The following is a 17943-nucleotide window of genomic DNA, read 5'->3' on the forward strand; positions in this document are numbered from 1 at the left end:
CCAAATACTACATTTTCAACTTATCAAATCACTGCTGCGTCATGACCCCCTTACACAATCACTCTATGGTTGTTGGGTGATTTCTTCAGGTTTCTCACTAGCATAACCGATACCTTTGGTAGGTTTGAAGAAGTGTGAGTAAGGGACCAATTCAGCTTGAGGGTTGAGTTCGAGACCGAATCCTGGTTCATCGGTCAAATTGACTTTACCGTTAACTGGGAGGACCTCGTTGGTGAACAAGTTACCGAATGATGGCCAGACGGTATGTCCATCAGGAGAGTTTGCCTAGAGAACCATAGCAAACCGTTCAGTACAAGTTCACAAGATGACGGAAGGGGAGAGACTTACAATGTATTCACAGAAGTCAGAGTTGGGGAATGACATGATAGCGTGGAAAGAGTATGGACCTGAACCGTGAGGAACCACTGGGATATCATATGCCGCAGCCATACTAGATACACGACCAACGTCAGCAGGTGATTATATTCAATGGGATGCGTTCCGACTTACGCAGCAACTTTGATCAATTCGGTCAAACCACCCAACCACATAACATCAGGTTGGAGAATATCGATCGATCGATCTTCGATCAACTTCCTGAAACCGTATTTGGAGTATTCGTGTTCACCAGTAGTGAAGAGGATGTGGGGGAAAGCCTTCTTAAGAGTTCGGTGTCCGTCGAAATCGTCTGGGTGGAGTACTTCTTCCCACCAGTGGATTTTCACTCCGGCATCTTCAGTTGCCTATAAACAACCAACAACCAGTTAGTACTGTAATCGATCTTATGGTTACGTGGTAAAATGTTTGCTCACCTTGACCAATTGAAGAGTATAAGGAACATCGAGAGACATCCAACAATCCACCATAATAGGATAATCAGGACCGACCTCATCCCTCTTACTCTTAAGGAAAGCGACGTTTTTCCTTATACCTTCCAATCCATCAGGTGGACCATGGGGTAAAGCAACTTTAGATCCCCAGAATCCCAATTTCTTAGCTGATGCAGATTGAGGTCCAGTCAAATACAATGGGATTTCTTTCTTGGTTCGACCACCGATCATCTTGTAAATTGGTTCACCACGGATCTTACCTACTAAATCCCAAATAGCCAAATCGACTACGGAGATAGCAGCAAGTGGGAGACCTATCGAAATAATTTACATAGATATCACTTAGCATCTTTGGAAATTCGGTATCTCGGGATAAGCGAATCTCCTCTGCACTCACCTTTTCTACCGTAGAACATGGATGCACGGAACATCTGATCCCAAATCATATTGGTATCTCTTGGATCGGCACCAATGACGAATCGAGAGAAATGTTCTTCGATTAACCAACAGGCGGGAGGTCCACCGAAACCAGTCGCATAACCGACAGTACCGTCAGTAGCAGTTATCTTGACTGTGGATTTCAAATTATACAGTCAGCGATGCATGTATGGTTGGTAGTAGATCAAGTGACCCACCGAAAAGAGATCCAAGCACTCCGATACCCCATTTAGCTCTAGATTCCCTCCAGTCTGGGTATTTGTGCATAGGACATGAGATATCACCTTGGATGACTGAATGAAAATGTCAGAATATTGTACTTTATGAGCGGTTCATGTTGCATACTCACTCCAATGACCTTTTCCTTGTCTATACGAGCACAAAGTCAGCAATGGCCTATGCGAGCTTTAGAGCAACCTAGCTCACCTGTGGTAATCACCACCAGCACCTTGGGCGCTAGGGACGAAGGTTTCAAGTTTAGCCTAAAGGAGGGCAAAGAGGGTCAGCGCTTTGATCGGCGAATAAACAATGTACTCGTGCTCACGATGGTAGGCCACTCTTTAGGCATCTTGTATATTGATTCCACTGGTTAAACTTATGTATCGAACGAAGATGAAGAGATAGATGGAAAAAGAAAAGGGAAGGGTGGCATGCATGTATAGGAAGAAGTACAGTATATATGTATGCTGAATCAGTCGGTATCACATCTCACCGGTTGACGGACCGGGTATGAATCGGTTTATGACTAGCGGGGCATTCATGTCCCGAGTTGCCAGATGGTCCACCAACATCTCCACCTGACCTTGCGCTTGGCTGGCTAAACTATTTTTGTTATATTCGGGACACACATGGGCGGAGCTCTATACTACCCTCGGTGGATAACATAGCTATCGATACCTATACCTTCTTCAGCTATTGATAGACCATCAACTGGGTAACAAGCTCAACATGTCATACGGACTCTTAAAAGGAAAAGTCGTAGCTGTGACAGGTTGCTCAACGGGTATTGGAAGAGCCATTGCTATCGGTGAGTTTTTCTGATCAACACCTTCCAGCTCCTAAGAGTGCTGACAGCCACATATGTATGTCTCTGTCATAGGTGCTGCCAAAAACGGTGCGAATGTCATCCTCCATCATTTGGGCGACTCGACGAGAAAAGATATAGAAGGTGTAGAAGCGGAATGCTCAAAATTCGGTGCCAAGACTGTGATCGTTCCTGGTGATATAGCTCTGGAGTCTACTGCAACAGCTGTGAGCGAGCAATCCGATTCCATACAACCTAGATTACTGATCCAAATGGTTTGGGACTAATGGTAGATTGTCGAAGCGGGAGTCTCAGCCTTCTCAAGGATCGATGTCCTAGTTTCAAATGCTGGTATATGTCCATTCCACACTTTCCTTGACCTCCCTCACGATCTCTGGAAGAGAGTTCAAGATGTCAATCTGAATGGAGCTTTCTACGCTGTTCAAGCTGTTGCCAATCAAATGGCCAAACAGGAACCCAAAGGGGGTGCGATAGTAGCTATAAGTAGTATCTCAGCGTTGATGGGTGGAGGTGAACAATGTCATTATACACCCACTAAAGCGGGTATAAAGAGTTTGATGGAAAGTTGTGCGATTGCCTTGGGACCATTGGGAATAAGGTGTAACTCTGTTCTTCCAGGTATGTCATATCTGTCAAGAACAGGGAGGGATTTGTGCTAAAAAGTGAGATGTGGATGTCAAATAGGAACAATCGAAACAGATATCAACCGAGAAGATCTTTCCAACCCTGAGAAACGAGCAGACCAAGTACGACGTGCTCCCTTAGGTAGATTGGGAGAACCTGAGGATCTCGTCGGACCAGCTCTTTTCTTCGCTAGTGATTTGAGCAAATACTGTACAGGTGCTAGTGTTCTGGTAGATGGTGGAATGGCTATTTCCCTTCAATAGATAAATTATTAGAAAATGATGAATTCCAGTACTTTTCCGTTTGGAGTCACAATCCATCAGCGAATTGGAAAGCATCATACTGCTTATACATCTGAGCAGACGTGACTTGGCATTTGGCTCTTTCAGCACATAGTATCCATATGCATGCCCCCCCCCCCTCGAGAAGATCCATAAACGTAAGCGCATGCCTGAAAACAATTTGCCGTCGCTTACGCTTAAATTTGACCGTGATTTCACCACACCGACACAGCGGACTTACCGAAGCTTACCGATAACTCAAACTTGGGGTCTCCTTCCCTCCCTCTCGATCCTCGTCCAATCGAGTATTGTTTATTGGTCCGTCCAGATAACTTGAATTGCCTATTCCCCCAATCTACTTTCTGCTTCAACGTTGTAACTTAACTTCACAGGATCTTCACCTCTAAGCGAAAGGAATCCAGTGATCAGCCAAAATGTCGAGCAACGAGAAGAAATGTCCTGTCAAGAACACTGAGATGGCGAGGAATTATGAGGAAGATCGACAGACTAAGTCGCAAGAGACGTGAGCCAAATCTGATCTGATTTCGTTAACATGATACATCTTGGATATACGGTGGGCTCGATTGCTGAATGATGTTCACTGAAGCGTCTATACTACATCGAATGGATGTCCGGTACCTCACCCATATGCTACTCAACGAGCCGGTGTCAATGGTCCTTTATTACTGCAAGATTTCCACTTGATTGATTTGCTCTCGCATTTCGATCGAGAGAGGTGAGCCACCTCACTTTATCATCCCTTGTCATGGCTCGATCCCCAATATACGTACATTGCAGTCAGCACGTATACATAAGGACTGACATTGTTGACACTATCCGTAGGATCCCAGAAAGAGTCGTCCATGCTAAAGGAAGTGCCGCTCATGGTGTATGGGAATGTACAGAAGGATTAGAAGATCTCTGTATGGCAGACATGTTCAAAAAGGGGACGAAATGCCCTTTGACCATCAGGTTTTCTACAGTCGGTGGAGAATCTGGCTCTCCAGACCTTCAAAGGTGAGCATTCCATATTGTACATCAATCGTGGTCGCTCTAAGCCAGACAAAATTGGACCACAATGCTGATTTCTGTCTGACTCATCTAGAGATCCAAGAGGGTTTGCAATCAAGTTTAAGACTCAAGAGGGCAATTGGGATTTCGTGGGAAACAATACACCTGGTGAGCCGTATCTGTCTACCTGTTTTGACCTCCTCAATAAAACGAATGCGTGGCTGACACAGCTTCTTCCATTGTGCAGTCTTCTTCTTGAGAGATCCGGCAAAATTCCGTAAGTGATTTACTGTCATTATTTGATTGTTATCGCGTGCTTACGGCTTTATGTGTTTTTAGCTCACTTTATTCACACCCAAAGTGAGTTGGTGCTCACTTCAATTTTCTTAGAGCAGTTCCTCACGTTACGCATGGCTAACGTATTGACGACTCGCAGAGAGACACCCAGCAACACACTTGTCTGGAGGTGACGATAGTACCATGTTCTGGGACTATCTATCTCAAAACCCAGAAGCCATACATCAAGTCATGGTATGTACTCTGAATTACCTTCATCATCGCTTCAGAACCTCATTGACCCTTTTTACCGCTTTCGCCTCAGATCTTAATGGGTGATCGAGGTATACCCCAAGGCTGGAGATTCATGCATGGATACTACGGTCATACACTAAAAATAGTCAAGAAGAACGGTGAATGGGTATACGCTCAATTCCACATTATCTCCAATCAAGGAACCAAAACTTTCACACAAGAAGAGGCTTCTTCTCTGTAGGTCTCAATATCTCGTACGATAGCACCTCAACTAATACTGCAATTCGTCTGGTAGATCTCCCGATTACGGACAGAAGGATCTCTTTGAAGCTATCGAAAGAGGAGATTACCCATCTTGGACAATGAAGGTCCAAACGATGACTGCTACGGAAGCCGAGGAATTATGGGAGAAACAGAAAATCAACGTATTTGATTTGACTCACGTGTGGCCTCAAAAGCAATTCCCTCTTAGACCTGTCGGAACTTTGACCTTGAACGAGAACCCCAAAGTGAGGCTACACCGTCTGTTTTTCGGTAAGCTACCAGTGCTAATATTTACGATGATTATTGTAGAACTACTTCGCCGAAGTTGAGCAATCCGCTTTCAACCCTGCCCATATGATCCCAGGTGTAGAACCAAGTGCCGACCCAGTCTTACAATCTCGTCTGTTCTCTTATCCTGATGCGCATCGACACAGAATTGGAGCGAACTACCAACAATTACCTGTCAACGCGCCTATCTGTCCATTCAGAATGGCCAATTTCCAACGTGATGGTCAAATGGCATTCTTCAACCAAGGTTCTAGACCTGCTTACCTATCTTCCATCGAACCTATCCAATTCAAAGATCGGGCTTATGACCTTAACAAAGTACACGGTAAATTCGTTGGCGAAGCGGTATCATTCTTAAGTGAGATTCGACCAGAAGATTTCAACGCCCCTCGAAAACTCTGGAGAGACGTTTTCAGTGCTGAGTCTAAGAAGAGATTCATCGAAACTGTTTCCGGACATATGAAGAATTGCAAAGATCAGGAAATTCTCAAGAGACAGATAGCAATTTTCAGAGAAGTATCTCCAGATATCGCTGAAGGTTTAGAGAAAAAGTTAGGCTTTAAAGGACATAGTGGTATAAAGGGTATGAACTTCAATGGTACTCATAATGGTATGACTGAGAAGAAAATCCCAGCCAACGGAATGACTGTGAGTGGGCCTCTCCATGATCTATCTGTCAATGATACTGACTAGATGATATAATTCATCAATAGGTCGATAATGAGGTCGTTTTCAACAATGGTGCTCCCAGACGATCTAGATTGTGATCTGTCAAGCAGTAAGAACGGAATGGATATCGGATGTATCAATTTTTGTATTGGGGGAAATTGTTTTACAAATATATATTCTGGATGTAAGATCATTGGACTCAAATGGCCACTTGACATATCGAACATGATGTACATTGCGATTACATGTTGATTCGACATTTACGTTCCTCCCACAAAGGACAACAGAGCATTATAAAAGCTATCATCCATTGGGAACTCAGCCAGGAAATTCTGATATCCCATCATGGGCACCGCATTCCCACTATCACCGTTCTGAACGTCGAACATTTCGCTAGGAGGGATACCACTGGCTATCGCCTCTACCTGACTGTTCAGTCCAGTATCTTCTCGGTTGCTTGCCAAGGACGGAAGCCACTCTGAGCATAACGATTGTAAGATGTTTAACCCTCGACCTGCTTCGTGGAATGTGATTGCTATAAAGAGGTAGTTAGTGAACATATCATGTCTACCACTTCTTTCGTAATGAAGTAGAAGAATTCACCTAGTTGCGACATGAAGTATGTCTAGATGCGCCCACAGGATGTCAGCTTCGCCCATGATGTGCCAAAGGAGAGACTTGGAGGTCTTGTGTTTCAAAGGGCTATGTTTCGAATGATCATGATGCTGTTGGCACTCACAATCTCCTCGATATCCTTCGAGCTTTGTCTACTGTTCAGATTGACTGGATCTGCTTGATCCTCCACTGCTCGAAGCAAGAAGACAGTCGCACTGGTGAACGTGGCATTCATGAAGGTTCCTACTCCATATCTGAGCCCATGATATCTATCGTAAAGCTAGGGCAATCGCATTGCTTTGTCAATATCTCGCCGATCTGATATTATGATACCATCGACAAATGCTCACTTTAAGAAGGCCAAGGATGGATTTCGCCGCTCTGTCGCACTGGTCTGCTGGAGATACTTCTAAAGACGTTACATTCGACCGATAAAATGGTCTGAAAAGGAATATCCTCGTAAGATGGTATGTGATATGTAGGAGGATCACATGGGGTAAAGGGATAATTTTTGGATCTGCGAATGGTTGTTCGTTGTACCAATTATTCAAGCTTGTTGATATCTCGTCAATCACCTCGTCCCTATTGACGGGCTCATTCTTCGTCGAGTACCTTCAGGTAACACACGGCATCAGTCAATGAGCTAAAATTTCGGAAATGAGAAACAGTGACTCACAAGGTGTCCACAACTTTTGCCAGAAGACAACCTAACCTCGCTGTCCAGTGGAATACTGTCGACCTCATTGACTTGATTCCGTTGAGAGTATGACCTAATCTAGTTTCTTGCCCTATCGAGCTGGCAGAGCTATACCAAGGAGCATCATCTGTTTCCCCCGAGATGACAGGAAAGGGTATCTCGGGTCGTGGAATAGCGATCATGGGATTACGACCAGCTGATATAGAGCGTAACTAGGTGACAAGTATCAGCATGTGACAAATGGATGAAGGGGTAGACAATATGCCAAAACCTACCAGGTCGTAGAGATATGCAGCCCAATAAGCGGCATTTCGGGATTCATATTCTAATTGTGACATTCTACCTTGGGTAACATATGCTTCGCACTGTTGCAACGTGGGTCAGCCAAGTACTCTAGATCGTCTTATAGGGTATCTGCGCACTAACATTGATGTTCAAGCCCAGCTACATGGGATATTCAGCGATAATCACTTATAATCGGTCATAAGCAACGCACAACTTGGATCATAGCGACTGTCATCCCATAATAAGTGTATCCATAATCATGAGCACCCATTGGTGGCTGGTTCAGGCATCTGAGCGGACAATTAGCATTTACATAGGTTGATAATAGATGCTGAACTCACGTCGCGAACAAATTGACCGCTCTCAAAGCGCTCAACGGCGGTCTCTCAAACTCCTGCTTGAAAAGTCGCGTGCAGTGATCGACAAAGCACTCTTTTAAGACGGCAAATGCTTCAGGCCATGCCTCTCTGTTGTAATACAGGCCCAACCCAAGTATGACGTTATGCAGAAATGGGGAGTAATGCGATGTCCACTTTGGCGAAGATGACGGTTGAAGATTTATCGACGAGATGTTGCAAATTACCAGATCCCTCTTGAAAGCTTCTGAGTCTAAGACCATACACCAGGAAGCGTAATATGCAGCATAGTGATCGATGGCGCGATCATGTATAGTTTTGGTCAAAACCCTCATCAGAGTTGGAGGTAAATTCTTGCCCCAATCTATCCATTCCCCAGGTAGGAGTTCTGGACCTCTTGAGTCGTTTGATGGAACGGTAGGAGCGTCGTAATTGTCGTGTGTCCATATTGAAGTCGCTCCATATTGGACTGATGGACCATTACCAGATGTGGATTTCAAGCGATCAAAATGGGAGGACGTCAAGGCCAAGTCGGGATAACGTGAGCTACTGAAGGTAGTATTCGATTCACGTAGATTGGATGTGGATTGACCGGAATCCGCTGGGAGACTATCGAAATTGACGAAGTTGGAGAAGTGAGAGTCATGGAGAAACTCCGTCGGCATCGATAACCCCGAACGAGCTGTCTTCGTTGATGGAGGAGGGGAACTGGAATTGCGATTCAGTGGATTACTCTCCGAGCGGACCGAGGATGGTCGTTGTAGCATTCTCTCCAGTCTTGCAATCCTATCCTTCACGTCATCCATGTCTGATTTGGTACTAAGGTCGGATCGATCAGCATAGCCTCTGCTCACATGATATAAGGTGATCACCTACCGTCGCCGATCATCTTTCTCGTATATACAGTCTGTCTCCTTTTCCGCACATTCCGCACAAGGATGTTCACCGTTACATCGCACTTTCCTATCAACGGATTGACTGCGTCAGTCACAACAATATCGATAGTTGATCCCGTATGCCCCAACCAAAAGACAAGCTCACCGTCGGCGACACCTAACGCATGCCTTCGCAATATGCGTCACTTTACGCATGTTCTTGTGGGCGGGGTCATGGCCAAAAGGTGTCCCTGAGGATGTTGCGAGGTCGCTCATGCTTCGTTTGTCTTGTGATGTGATTAGCTGGTGTTATGCGACTCTGGGAGATAAGCTAACGATGGATGTGAACCAAACAAGCGGAATTGTGAACAAGTGCAATCCGGGTTTCCGATAAGAGTCTCTCTCAATTTGGTCCCGTGGGCGATTTCGCTCTCGAATCAGGAGCCACTTATTGCATTGATTATCCAAATTCCCCCATAAATAACACCGTACTGTATGCTACACGAGCATGCGAGCTGTGGCAGAGAGCTGATATATTCAATTTGCATAAGAACCAAAAACAAACTACGAAATACAATTCATCATGAAATCCGAGAATCTACGGTTACACTTAATCACAGCTTTCTTGAGTGGCGGCATAATCAGCCAAACTTCCATTTGCCCTCGCTACCAGCTTAGGATGAGCCAGCTTAGCGGCTGGGACGATATTGGGTTTAGCCCGCTTCGAGGGACGTGATGAATCGTCTGACTCGACTGCGCCGTAAGCTCCCCCACCAGGACTATGTACAATGATTCTATCTCCCGCTTTAACCCTATGAGATGATATCAGCGCAATACCCTACGCAATGACATCGCCGAGCACTTGAGCACTTACTTGGTAGCAGCACTTGGTCTAAGTTTGACCTTTCTCGTGCCCTCGCCAAGATGGCTCTTCCTGACTAGATAGGTGGCTCCTCGTTCTCCTGGTTGTCCACCGTGCATACCGTACGGCTGGTTCACCCGTCTTTCGCCTACGATAGAGGACATCATATCCGCTCTGAGTTCGTATTCCCTATGGATACCATCTCCCCCGTTGTTCATGCCCTTTCCACCTGAGCCTCTTCTGATGGAAAATTCTCTGATTAACAGTGGGAATCGTTTTTCGGCAACTTCAACATCTCCGATTCGAGTGTTTGTCATCTGTAATGCCGTCGAGAAATCAGAATCTACCTTGTGGCATCCTCTCGAGTGGTCACTCACATTTACGTGTACAGCAGACTGCCCCTTCCATGTCGGTCCGGCTCCCGCACCACCACATACTGGAAGTGAAATGCAAGATCAGCATTCATAGTGAAGCGGGACCATGATTACACTTACTTGTTTCACCGTACGACATGTCTTCATAATCCGAATGGAAGGTATTCATACATCCCTGGGATGCCGCGCAGGCTTCGAAAGCCTTGAACACTGTATCGACCACTCTCTGCGATGTCTCGGTATTACCCGAAGAGACAGCAGCATCCAAGGATGGAGATAAGATCGTATTGTCCGGTATGATAAGAGTGACAGGAGCAAGTACACCTGCATTCAACGGCATGTCTGTACCGATGAGGGTTCGAAGGCTGTAAATGAGGGCTGATTGGGTGACGGATCTAGGGGCGTTGAGATTAGATAGTGATTCACAGCTGGTGCCAGTAAAGTCGAAGGTAGCCGAACCCTCCTCTGGGTCGATGTCGATACGAAGCTTGATGATCGTGCCGTCATCTATACATGAAGTCAGCAACGGATATGTATATGAGAAATAATACGCTTACCCATATAGTCCTCAGCGATAAGAGGCTCGCTGCCTCTGCCCTTGAGGAAGTTTCTTACCGCCAGTTCAGCATTTGTTCGGATAGCTGCCATGTAATGCTGTACGACAGTCTTGCCATATTCACCGAAGAGAGAGTGGATTTGGGCGGACCCAACGGCGCAGGCTGCACATTGAGCTTTGAGATCTGAAAGATTCTTGTCCAATCCTCTGGTAGCTTTTACCCGAGTATCAGCTTTGCCTGCTTTCATGAAGATGTCGACGATATCCTTCTCGTTGAAAACCCCATCTCGGACAAGGAACAATGAGTCGATGGCTGCTCCTTCTTCCCAACTCTCCGTTGCATCGGGATGCCTAATTGCATGATCAGCTTAGTACGGCACAATGAGAGAAGATCGACTCACATCGGGTTGCCATCGATTCCACCGATATCTCCGTGGTGTCCTCTGGCTGCTACCCAGAACACGATATCTTCTCCTGAGTCGTCAAAGACAGGTTGAATGACAGTTATATCTGGCAGGTGGGTTCCACCGCTCTTTGGTGTGTTGGATACGAGGACGTCGCCCGCTCGCAACTTCCCTTTGTGTAGGTTTGCTTGGAACGTTACGGCGTACTGCATACTTCCTAAATGAACAGGTACGTTCGGCGCATTGGCGACTAGAGCACCGTCTGGACCAAAGATAGCACACGAGAAGCTGAAAGAATGACATCAGCGATATATATGGGGCTCCGTATGTTGCGGTGATACTCACTCTAGACGCTCTTTGATTTGCAGCGATACAGCGGTCTTCTGAAGTGCTCTTCCCATTTGCTCGGCAATTCCCATGAAACGATGAGAGAAGATGGACAACTGGATGGGATCCACGATCTCGGTAGACAATTGTTTTCGAGGTCCAAGTCCGACATCAATGCTAGATGACAGAAGAGTTCGTATTAGCTTGATGCAGCGATCGATGTCAGTCTTTAACTGTAAGAACTTACTAAACGTGTTCTTTCAATATTCGAGCAGTGTTTTGAGGGTGAACAAGGATAGTCTGAGTTGCATCAAGGATGATTGCGGGTCCTTTGATCGTAGTCCCAGGAGCAAGAGTTTCCAGCTTGTATAACATGACTGGAGAGAATTTGCCGATTTCTTCGAAATAAACATCACTACTTGCAAAGTGAGCGTCCTTGGCTACGGGAACATCCGGAAGTTGAGTGAGCTCTTCGACGTAGGTGGATACGTTGTTCTTTTCTGCATCTTCGCCCAGCCCGATTCCTCGCACTCTGATGTCTTCGACTTCGACGGGAGCTTCGAGAGTGAACGAGAATTCTCGTTTGTGCTGTTCGATGAAAGCCCGAGCGAAGTCGCCATCTTTAGGTTGCAGGATCATCAATTTGGTATCACTGCCTCTATATTTGATGTTCAGGTAGCACTCATAAGTGACATCTTTCTCGTGAACACCTTGAGCTATAAGTCGCTCATGTGCTTTGGACTTCAACTTTTCGATTCGATCGAGCAGAGTTGGAAGAGTGTTTGCGTTGTACTGGTATTGACATGGTTCGCTGACATCTACAGCGATATCTGCCAATGCCATGCCGTAGGCGGAAAGCAATGAAGAATATCTATGAATGCAAATTCTCAGCAAAAAAAAAAGCCCTTATTTGACTGGTTCATTGACTTACTTGTGCACCAAAACATTGTGCATTCCCAACAAAGCAGCCAAAGCACAAGCATGTTGACCACCTGCACCACCGAAACATGCAAGGTTGTGAGCACTGGTAGCGAAACCTCTTTGTTCAGTTAAAGCTCGGATAGGTCTAGCCATTGACGAGTTGGCGACGTTGACGAAACCACATGCCACTTCAGCAGCAGTAAGAGAACTGTTGTTCTCGGCGTTGATGCTTTTAGTTAGTTCTTCGAACTTCTGTCGGACGATCTCATAATCCAATGGCTGATCCTCTGTGGGACCGAAGATCTTAGGGAAGGAATCAATGTGGAGTCGACCGAGGAACAGGTTCGCATCCGTGACTGTCAGAGGTCCTCCTTTCCTGTTGGCAAGTCAGCATCATATAGTTGAGAATCACCGCAGTCATGGGTAACAAACGCACCTGTAACATGCTGGACCTGGATGGGCACCAGCTGACTCTGGACCAACCACGAAGAGTCCGTTTCTGTAGGTGAGAATACTGCCACCTCCAGCAGCGACAGTGTTGATATCAAGCTGAGGGGTTTGGATAGTCACACCCGCGGTGGTAGTCTCAAATACGTGCTCGTACTTTCCTCCATATCGGGAAACATCGGTTGACTGGATTGGAAGTTAGCATTGAATTGTGAAACGAATAGCACTTGTACTTACAGTGCCACCCATATCGAAGCCCACAACAGGGGAACCATCAAGGGCATCATAAGAGGTTCTGGCATAACCGACGACACCCCCAGCAGGTCCAGCTATATGTTTCACTTGTCAGTGACTATCTCTTTGGCCTTATTTAGGATCATGATGAACCCACATAAGATAGCTTTGAGACCTGAGAACTTCCTGAAATCACATAACGACCCATCCGACTGCATGAAGTTGACCCTGCATGATGAATCGTCGAGTCCACCTTTGAACCCCGAAGCGAAACCTTCAAGGTATCTTCTAACTTCAGGTGTAAGATACGAATCAGCGGTAGCACTTGAACCACGTGACACCAGGTTGATCATAGGTTGTAGATCAGCTGAAACGGAGATGTGTCGGAATCCAATTTCTTTGGCAATAGCTTCTACCTGCTTCTCGTGAGCGTCGTAAAGGTAACTGTGTACCAGGACAATCGCAATGGATCGATATCCCTCATCGTATAGAGCTTGCAAGTCCTTTCGGACAGCGTCGGGATCTTGCAGAAAATCAGCACATGACATTCAACGCTTTTGCTCTAAAGTGGAACACCCACCGACAGGTTTCAAGATTCTCATCGGAGCACCACTTGGACCGGTAACCAGTTCTCCGGCTTGTGTGACAGCTGGATCACCCTTAAGACCAGGCCAGTCCAAAGCGAGCCTCTCATCTACCTCGACCACCTTGGTATACAGTACATCAGGCTGCGGTTAACCATCGTAAGCAAATCATAGTTTTGAAGGGGTAGTCTTGAGGAACTCACTTTTTTGATGGCGAGTTGGAAAAGGAAAGGTCTACTTTGAGTACCAATTTCTAGGCCATCCTTGAAACCTTTGGTCTAGATGTACGACAGTCAGTTCGGGTTCCGGGCCAGAAGGCATATAGTGGAGATGTAGACTTACTATCAATAAAGCACACCTCTCACCCTTTCTTTCCAACAGAGCGTTCGTAGCAACTGTGGTACCCATACGAAGGTACTCAATGCGGGACGTGTCGATTGGCTGATTTCTTGGAATCTTCTCGCCTGTGAACCATTCGAGAACACGTCGGACACCTTCTCGAGGTGCATCCGGATAACTGAACATCTTTGATTAGCTATGTGGTGAGCCTACTAGAAGGACTGGACTTACTTGGAGGGGTCAACTGAGAGAAGTTTCACAAGGTGATTACCTTTCGTCTCTGTCATAGCAATCACATCCTGTAAGGTTGTCAGTCGGGACGGCTACGATCCTGCAGCGTAATGGCACTCACGCAGAAGGTTCCCCCTCTGTCGATACAGATTCTGACCTTCTCGAGGTCCTTGAGTGCGATAGGCATATTGGTCTGGTAGTAGTAATTGAAGTCCTTGAGTAACTTCAAGTGATGATGGACTCAAGAAGCGCTGGTGAAATACAAGCCTCATTTTAATGGTCGATAAGTCACGTATCTGAGAGTGGGCCATGACGGATTCGCGGAGATAGCATTCCGCCAGTGATAGATGCACCAGATAGGTGAAAGATAGGCAACAAGCGGAAGATGGATGAGTGAGATGTGAAGAAGCGCACTGACGGATTAAGCCGATCCTGGGCGTTTGCTAGCGTACTTTCGATTTTAATGAATCTCAGGGAACGACTGAGAAAAGGGTTCCGATGACGATAAGGCTTCTTGCGCCGTAGACCGCTGTATTTGACTGATACACATCAGGTGATTGGTACAAGCCTTAGAAAACATGAGATGTACCTGGATAAAGTTAAGTGGGAAAAGAAGCTTACAGAATAGCCTGCTTTCTTATCTCGCACTTCGGGTCACCGTCTGTATTCCGCCTGAACTGGGGAGAATCCGAAGTGGAAGATGTGACCGACTGTTACGGAACCCCGAGAATCCTCCAGACAGAACTGCAAGTCACTTGACTTCGGTCTCTCACGCGCATAATAAGCATGCGGAATCCCGGAATAGCGACCCGCGAAGAACAGATAGCTTATCGACCATGGAGTATGCCTTATCGCAGGGATGGACAGGATATATGTAACAACAGTGCGAATCACCTTGCATTGATTACCATATCATTTTTCCCCAGCATCGATACATCAAACCCTCAATAAGAAACATGTCCACTAATTTAGGTGTCGACGAAGAGAAGAACGTTCAGCAGGACGAAGTCAAAGTCCTCGATGTTAATCCTGCTGATTTGACTGAAGAGAAGCTCGAGATTGTATGTATCACGAATATGACCTTTGGGTGATATAAGGGGTAGCTGACGCGCCTTGAGCTAGTACGATGTGGCAGCTGCTTTCTTGGCGGAAGTTGCGAAACGACCCAATGCGGCTGAACTCCTTGCACCATGGACCCCAGAGGAGGAGAGAGCTGTGAAATGGAAGGTCGGTGCTTTGCTATCCTCGTGCACAAGCAGCATATACTGAAGATAGATTCATATAGATTGACCTCATCGTCATGCCTTTGATATGGCTCGCGAATCTCATGAGTGGCACAGACAAGGTGTTCGTCCCTCCCAATCATTTTTATTAAATCATTTGACCGATTTTCTCGCATTTTCGCAGCTTGCTCGGGACTGCAGTCACATTCGGCCTACGTACTGACCTAAAACTGGTCGGACAACAATATTCATGGGCAAATTCAGCAATTTACTTCACCTGTATCGCATTTGTGTTTCCTCAATCATGGATCTTCCAGAAATTCCCCATTGGCAGAAGTGAGTAAGCGGCGACATCCGCGCACGTGCAACTGTGGCAGTCACATCACGAACCCCGTCTCTACTAGCCATTCTTCCATTCACGATTCCCCCACTTTCTTCCACTGTCCATTCTTCCACTGACAAATCTTGCTACGTGATGCAGCAATCGGGTTCAACGTCTTCTGCTACGGTATAACTACGTTCGGTACATCTGCAGTAAAGAACTTTGCTGGACTCATTGTCTGCCGTCTGTTCCTAGGGGCTTTCGAAGGTGCAGGTCATTCGGCAACCGGTATGGTGGTATGTCATTTCCCCGCTCTGTTATCGATGGTTCCTCGTCCTTCTTTAACGCTGACTTCACTCCGTTGGGCTCTAGATCTCCATGTGGTGGCGCAAGTCGGAGCAGGGATGGCGTACCGGAATGATGCGAGTCTTTTCTTAGCCTTGTCCGATGTAGAGACGCCCTTAGGCTTGGCTTCAGCGGAAGAAGTTGAACTGACAATTTTTCCCGTTATATAGGTTTAGTACCTTGTCCTCCGTCGTAAACGGTCTTCTGTCTTTTGCCCTTCAGTTCTACAACCCTGGACCCATCGCACGATGGAGATTGCTCTTTGTTCTTATGGGTTGCTTCTCTGTCATGGTCGGAACCGCAAATTTTTTCGTGATTCCCGCTAACCCTGCTGAAGCTTGGTGGTTGGTAAGTAGATAGCCTGGCATACCCTGTCATGCCTTATCGAGTATTCAGGTCATGACTGACTTCCCTGATCCCCTAGACCGATCGACAGAAAGTCATTGCCATCAAAAGAACAGCTTCTAACCAAACTGGGGTGATGAACCACAAGATCAAATGGGATCAAATCAAAGAGGCCTTGCTTGATGTCAAGACTTGGTTGATCGTGAGTTATCCAGTCATTTCGTACTCTGATGGTACAAGACCATCCCGGGTCATCTATCTCTTCTTTATGTTATGATGACTGACCAGTTGTGTTATTGCAGTTTATCATCGTGAGTGCCACAATCCCCCAGATACCAGGCTGGAGAATTGTGCGGCTGACCACTACGACAGAACGTCAGCTTGAACATCCCCAATGGCGGTCTTATCGGCTTCAACTCACTCATCGTACAGTCTTTGGGCTATTCTGTCAAAGAGGTTACGCTCCTGGCGATCCCCACAGGGGTCATCAGTTGGGTTTCCTCGCTTGCCTTTGCCAGGCTGGCCACAAAGACTCGACAGCCAACTCTCTGTACAATCGCCGCCGTTCTCGGTAGGTATATATTCACTATGTACTCAGCGAACTACCTGTCGTGCTGATTCGGCCCGTATTTAGTCTGTCTGACGGGAACGATCATGTTGAAAGAGATCCCAAGAAGTAACAAAGGTGGATCCCTCGCCGCGTTGTTCATTATGTATTGCTACTGGGCTCCTGTGAGTTTGAGCTGCGTGTCGATGTGTGACAGATCGACTAATTTCCAGGCTACTCTGCCTAGTACATTATATTCGGCTCTTCCATCCTCTACGCCAATGTTTCAGGAACCAGCAAGAAAGTTGCTGTCTTTGGTATCAGTTACTGGGTAAGTCCGAATTACCATCGTCTTTCGTGCTGGTCTGGATGAGTTTCTGACGATGGAAATACAGGGTTACTGCGTCGGCAATTTGATCGGACCCCAAAGTAAGTACTCCAAGCTCGATAAATGCAGTGATACCAGAATATTGTATTTGACTGCTTCTGTCATGTTGTAGCTTTCCGTACTCCTGAGGCTCCCGTTTACCGAAGCGCAGTCATGTCGATGCTGATCTTCTATTGCCTATCCATTTTGTTCATCTCTTGTTATGCTTTTGTATGCTGGCGGGATAATAAGAGGAAAGTCAAGGAGGAGGAGATCTGGATGGCTTCAAGACCTGATGATGGTGTGGCGGAGGAATGGAAGGATCTTACGGATAAACAAGTAAGTCTAGTCCACCCAGGTATGTTTTACTGCTGAATTTGAGATTAATGGTCTGTTTGTCGATCCTTCCAGAACCCATTATTTAGATATTCTTGGTAATCTGGTATACCTCACGAACTGGAAGGGTCACTCAACTGGCCGTATACGCCTTCATACTCAAAAACAATATACACGCTCACCCTTATAAGGCAAAATCCAATCGGTTGTTATGGTTCTGTGATAAAATCAAAGTTGTCAGATCGAAAAGGAAAGGAAATTTGTATTCACTTCTTCATTTGGAATTTTAGTTCAGGTGTCAACTCCCTTTACACCCTAGAAAATCTCAGTTCTTGCCTCGTTAAATCTCATTTACTGTTTTGTAATCTTT

At 46.1% G+C, this 17943-nt stretch overlaps 6 protein-coding genes across 6 annotated transcripts; 3 read left to right on the forward strand and 3 right to left on the reverse strand.

Annotated features, from left to right (window-relative positions):
* Positions 1-63: 63 nt before the first annotated feature.
* Positions 64-1836, reverse strand: V865_007934 (uncharacterized protein; the record flags this gene model as incomplete). Its single annotated transcript, XM_066231676.1, has 9 exons — positions 64-285; positions 349-451; positions 511-743; positions 813-1144; positions 1228-1401; positions 1466-1561; positions 1618-1637; positions 1695-1750; positions 1813-1836. The coding sequence occupies 9 exons, from the start codon at positions 1834-1836 to the stop codon at positions 64-66; spliced, it is 1260 nt and encodes a 419-aa protein (XP_066087773.1).
* A 380-nt stretch (positions 1837-2216) lies between these two features.
* V865_007935 (uncharacterized protein) lies at positions 2217-3200 on the forward strand (the record flags this gene model as incomplete). Its single annotated transcript, XM_066231677.1, has 4 exons — positions 2217-2295; positions 2368-2519; positions 2586-2931; positions 2998-3200. The coding sequence occupies 4 exons, from the start codon at positions 2217-2219 to the stop codon at positions 3198-3200; spliced, it is 780 nt and encodes a 259-aa protein (XP_066087774.1).
* A 452-nt stretch (positions 3201-3652) lies between these two features.
* On the forward strand, positions 3653-6079 carry V865_007936 (uncharacterized protein; the record flags this gene model as incomplete). Its single annotated transcript, XM_066231678.1, has 11 exons — positions 3653-3741; positions 3826-3954; positions 4062-4235; positions 4324-4397; positions 4477-4506; positions 4569-4589; positions 4666-4760; positions 4831-4997; positions 5056-5269; positions 5334-5960; positions 6026-6079. The coding sequence occupies 11 exons, from the start codon at positions 3653-3655 to the stop codon at positions 6077-6079; spliced, it is 1674 nt and encodes a 557-aa protein (XP_066087775.1).
* Positions 6080-6241: 162 nt separating this feature from the next.
* Positions 6242-9085, reverse strand: V865_007937 (uncharacterized protein; the record flags this gene model as incomplete). The annotated part of the gene is made up of 11 exons (XM_066231679.1): positions 6242-6516; positions 6585-6606; positions 6721-6876; positions 6947-7208; positions 7273-7505; positions 7569-7658; positions 7720-7737; positions 7790-7868; positions 7920-8753; positions 8811-8897; positions 8976-9085. 11 exons carry the CDS (start codon positions 9083-9085, stop codon positions 6242-6244), a joined length of 2166 nt encoding a protein of 721 aa, XP_066087776.1.
* Positions 9086-9419: 334 nt separating this feature from the next.
* Positions 9420-14275, reverse strand: V865_007938 (uncharacterized protein; the record flags this gene model as incomplete). Its single annotated transcript, XM_066231680.1, has 17 exons — positions 9420-9621; positions 9684-9988; positions 10049-10107; positions 10166-10552; positions 10603-10952; positions 11003-11293; positions 11351-11509; positions 11580-12203; positions 12264-12629; positions 12690-12886; positions 12938-13029; positions 13092-13457; positions 13515-13662; positions 13722-13796; positions 13861-14035; positions 14089-14156; positions 14210-14275. The coding sequence occupies 17 exons, from the start codon at positions 14273-14275 to the stop codon at positions 9420-9422; spliced, it is 3930 nt and encodes a 1309-aa protein (XP_066087777.1).
* A 769-nt stretch (positions 14276-15044) lies between these two features.
* V865_007939 (uncharacterized protein) lies at positions 15045-17675 on the forward strand (the record flags this gene model as incomplete). The annotated part of the gene is made up of 14 exons (XM_066231681.1): positions 15045-15149; positions 15211-15315; positions 15374-15435; positions 15496-15647; positions 15793-15929; positions 16006-16055; positions 16149-16326; positions 16403-16525; positions 16696-16894; positions 16958-17055; positions 17118-17201; positions 17266-17299; positions 17371-17576; positions 17649-17675. The coding sequence occupies 14 exons, from the start codon at positions 15045-15047 to the stop codon at positions 17673-17675; spliced, it is 1560 nt and encodes a 519-aa protein (XP_066087778.1).
* Positions 17676-17943: the final 268 nt, after the last annotated feature.

Source organism: Kwoniella europaea, chromosome 3 (assembly GCF_036810445.1).
Source record: "Kwoniella europaea PYCC6329 chromosome 3, complete sequence".
NCBI classification, from domain to species: domain Eukaryota; kingdom Fungi; phylum Basidiomycota; class Tremellomycetes; order Tremellales; family Cryptococcaceae; genus Kwoniella; species Kwoniella europaea.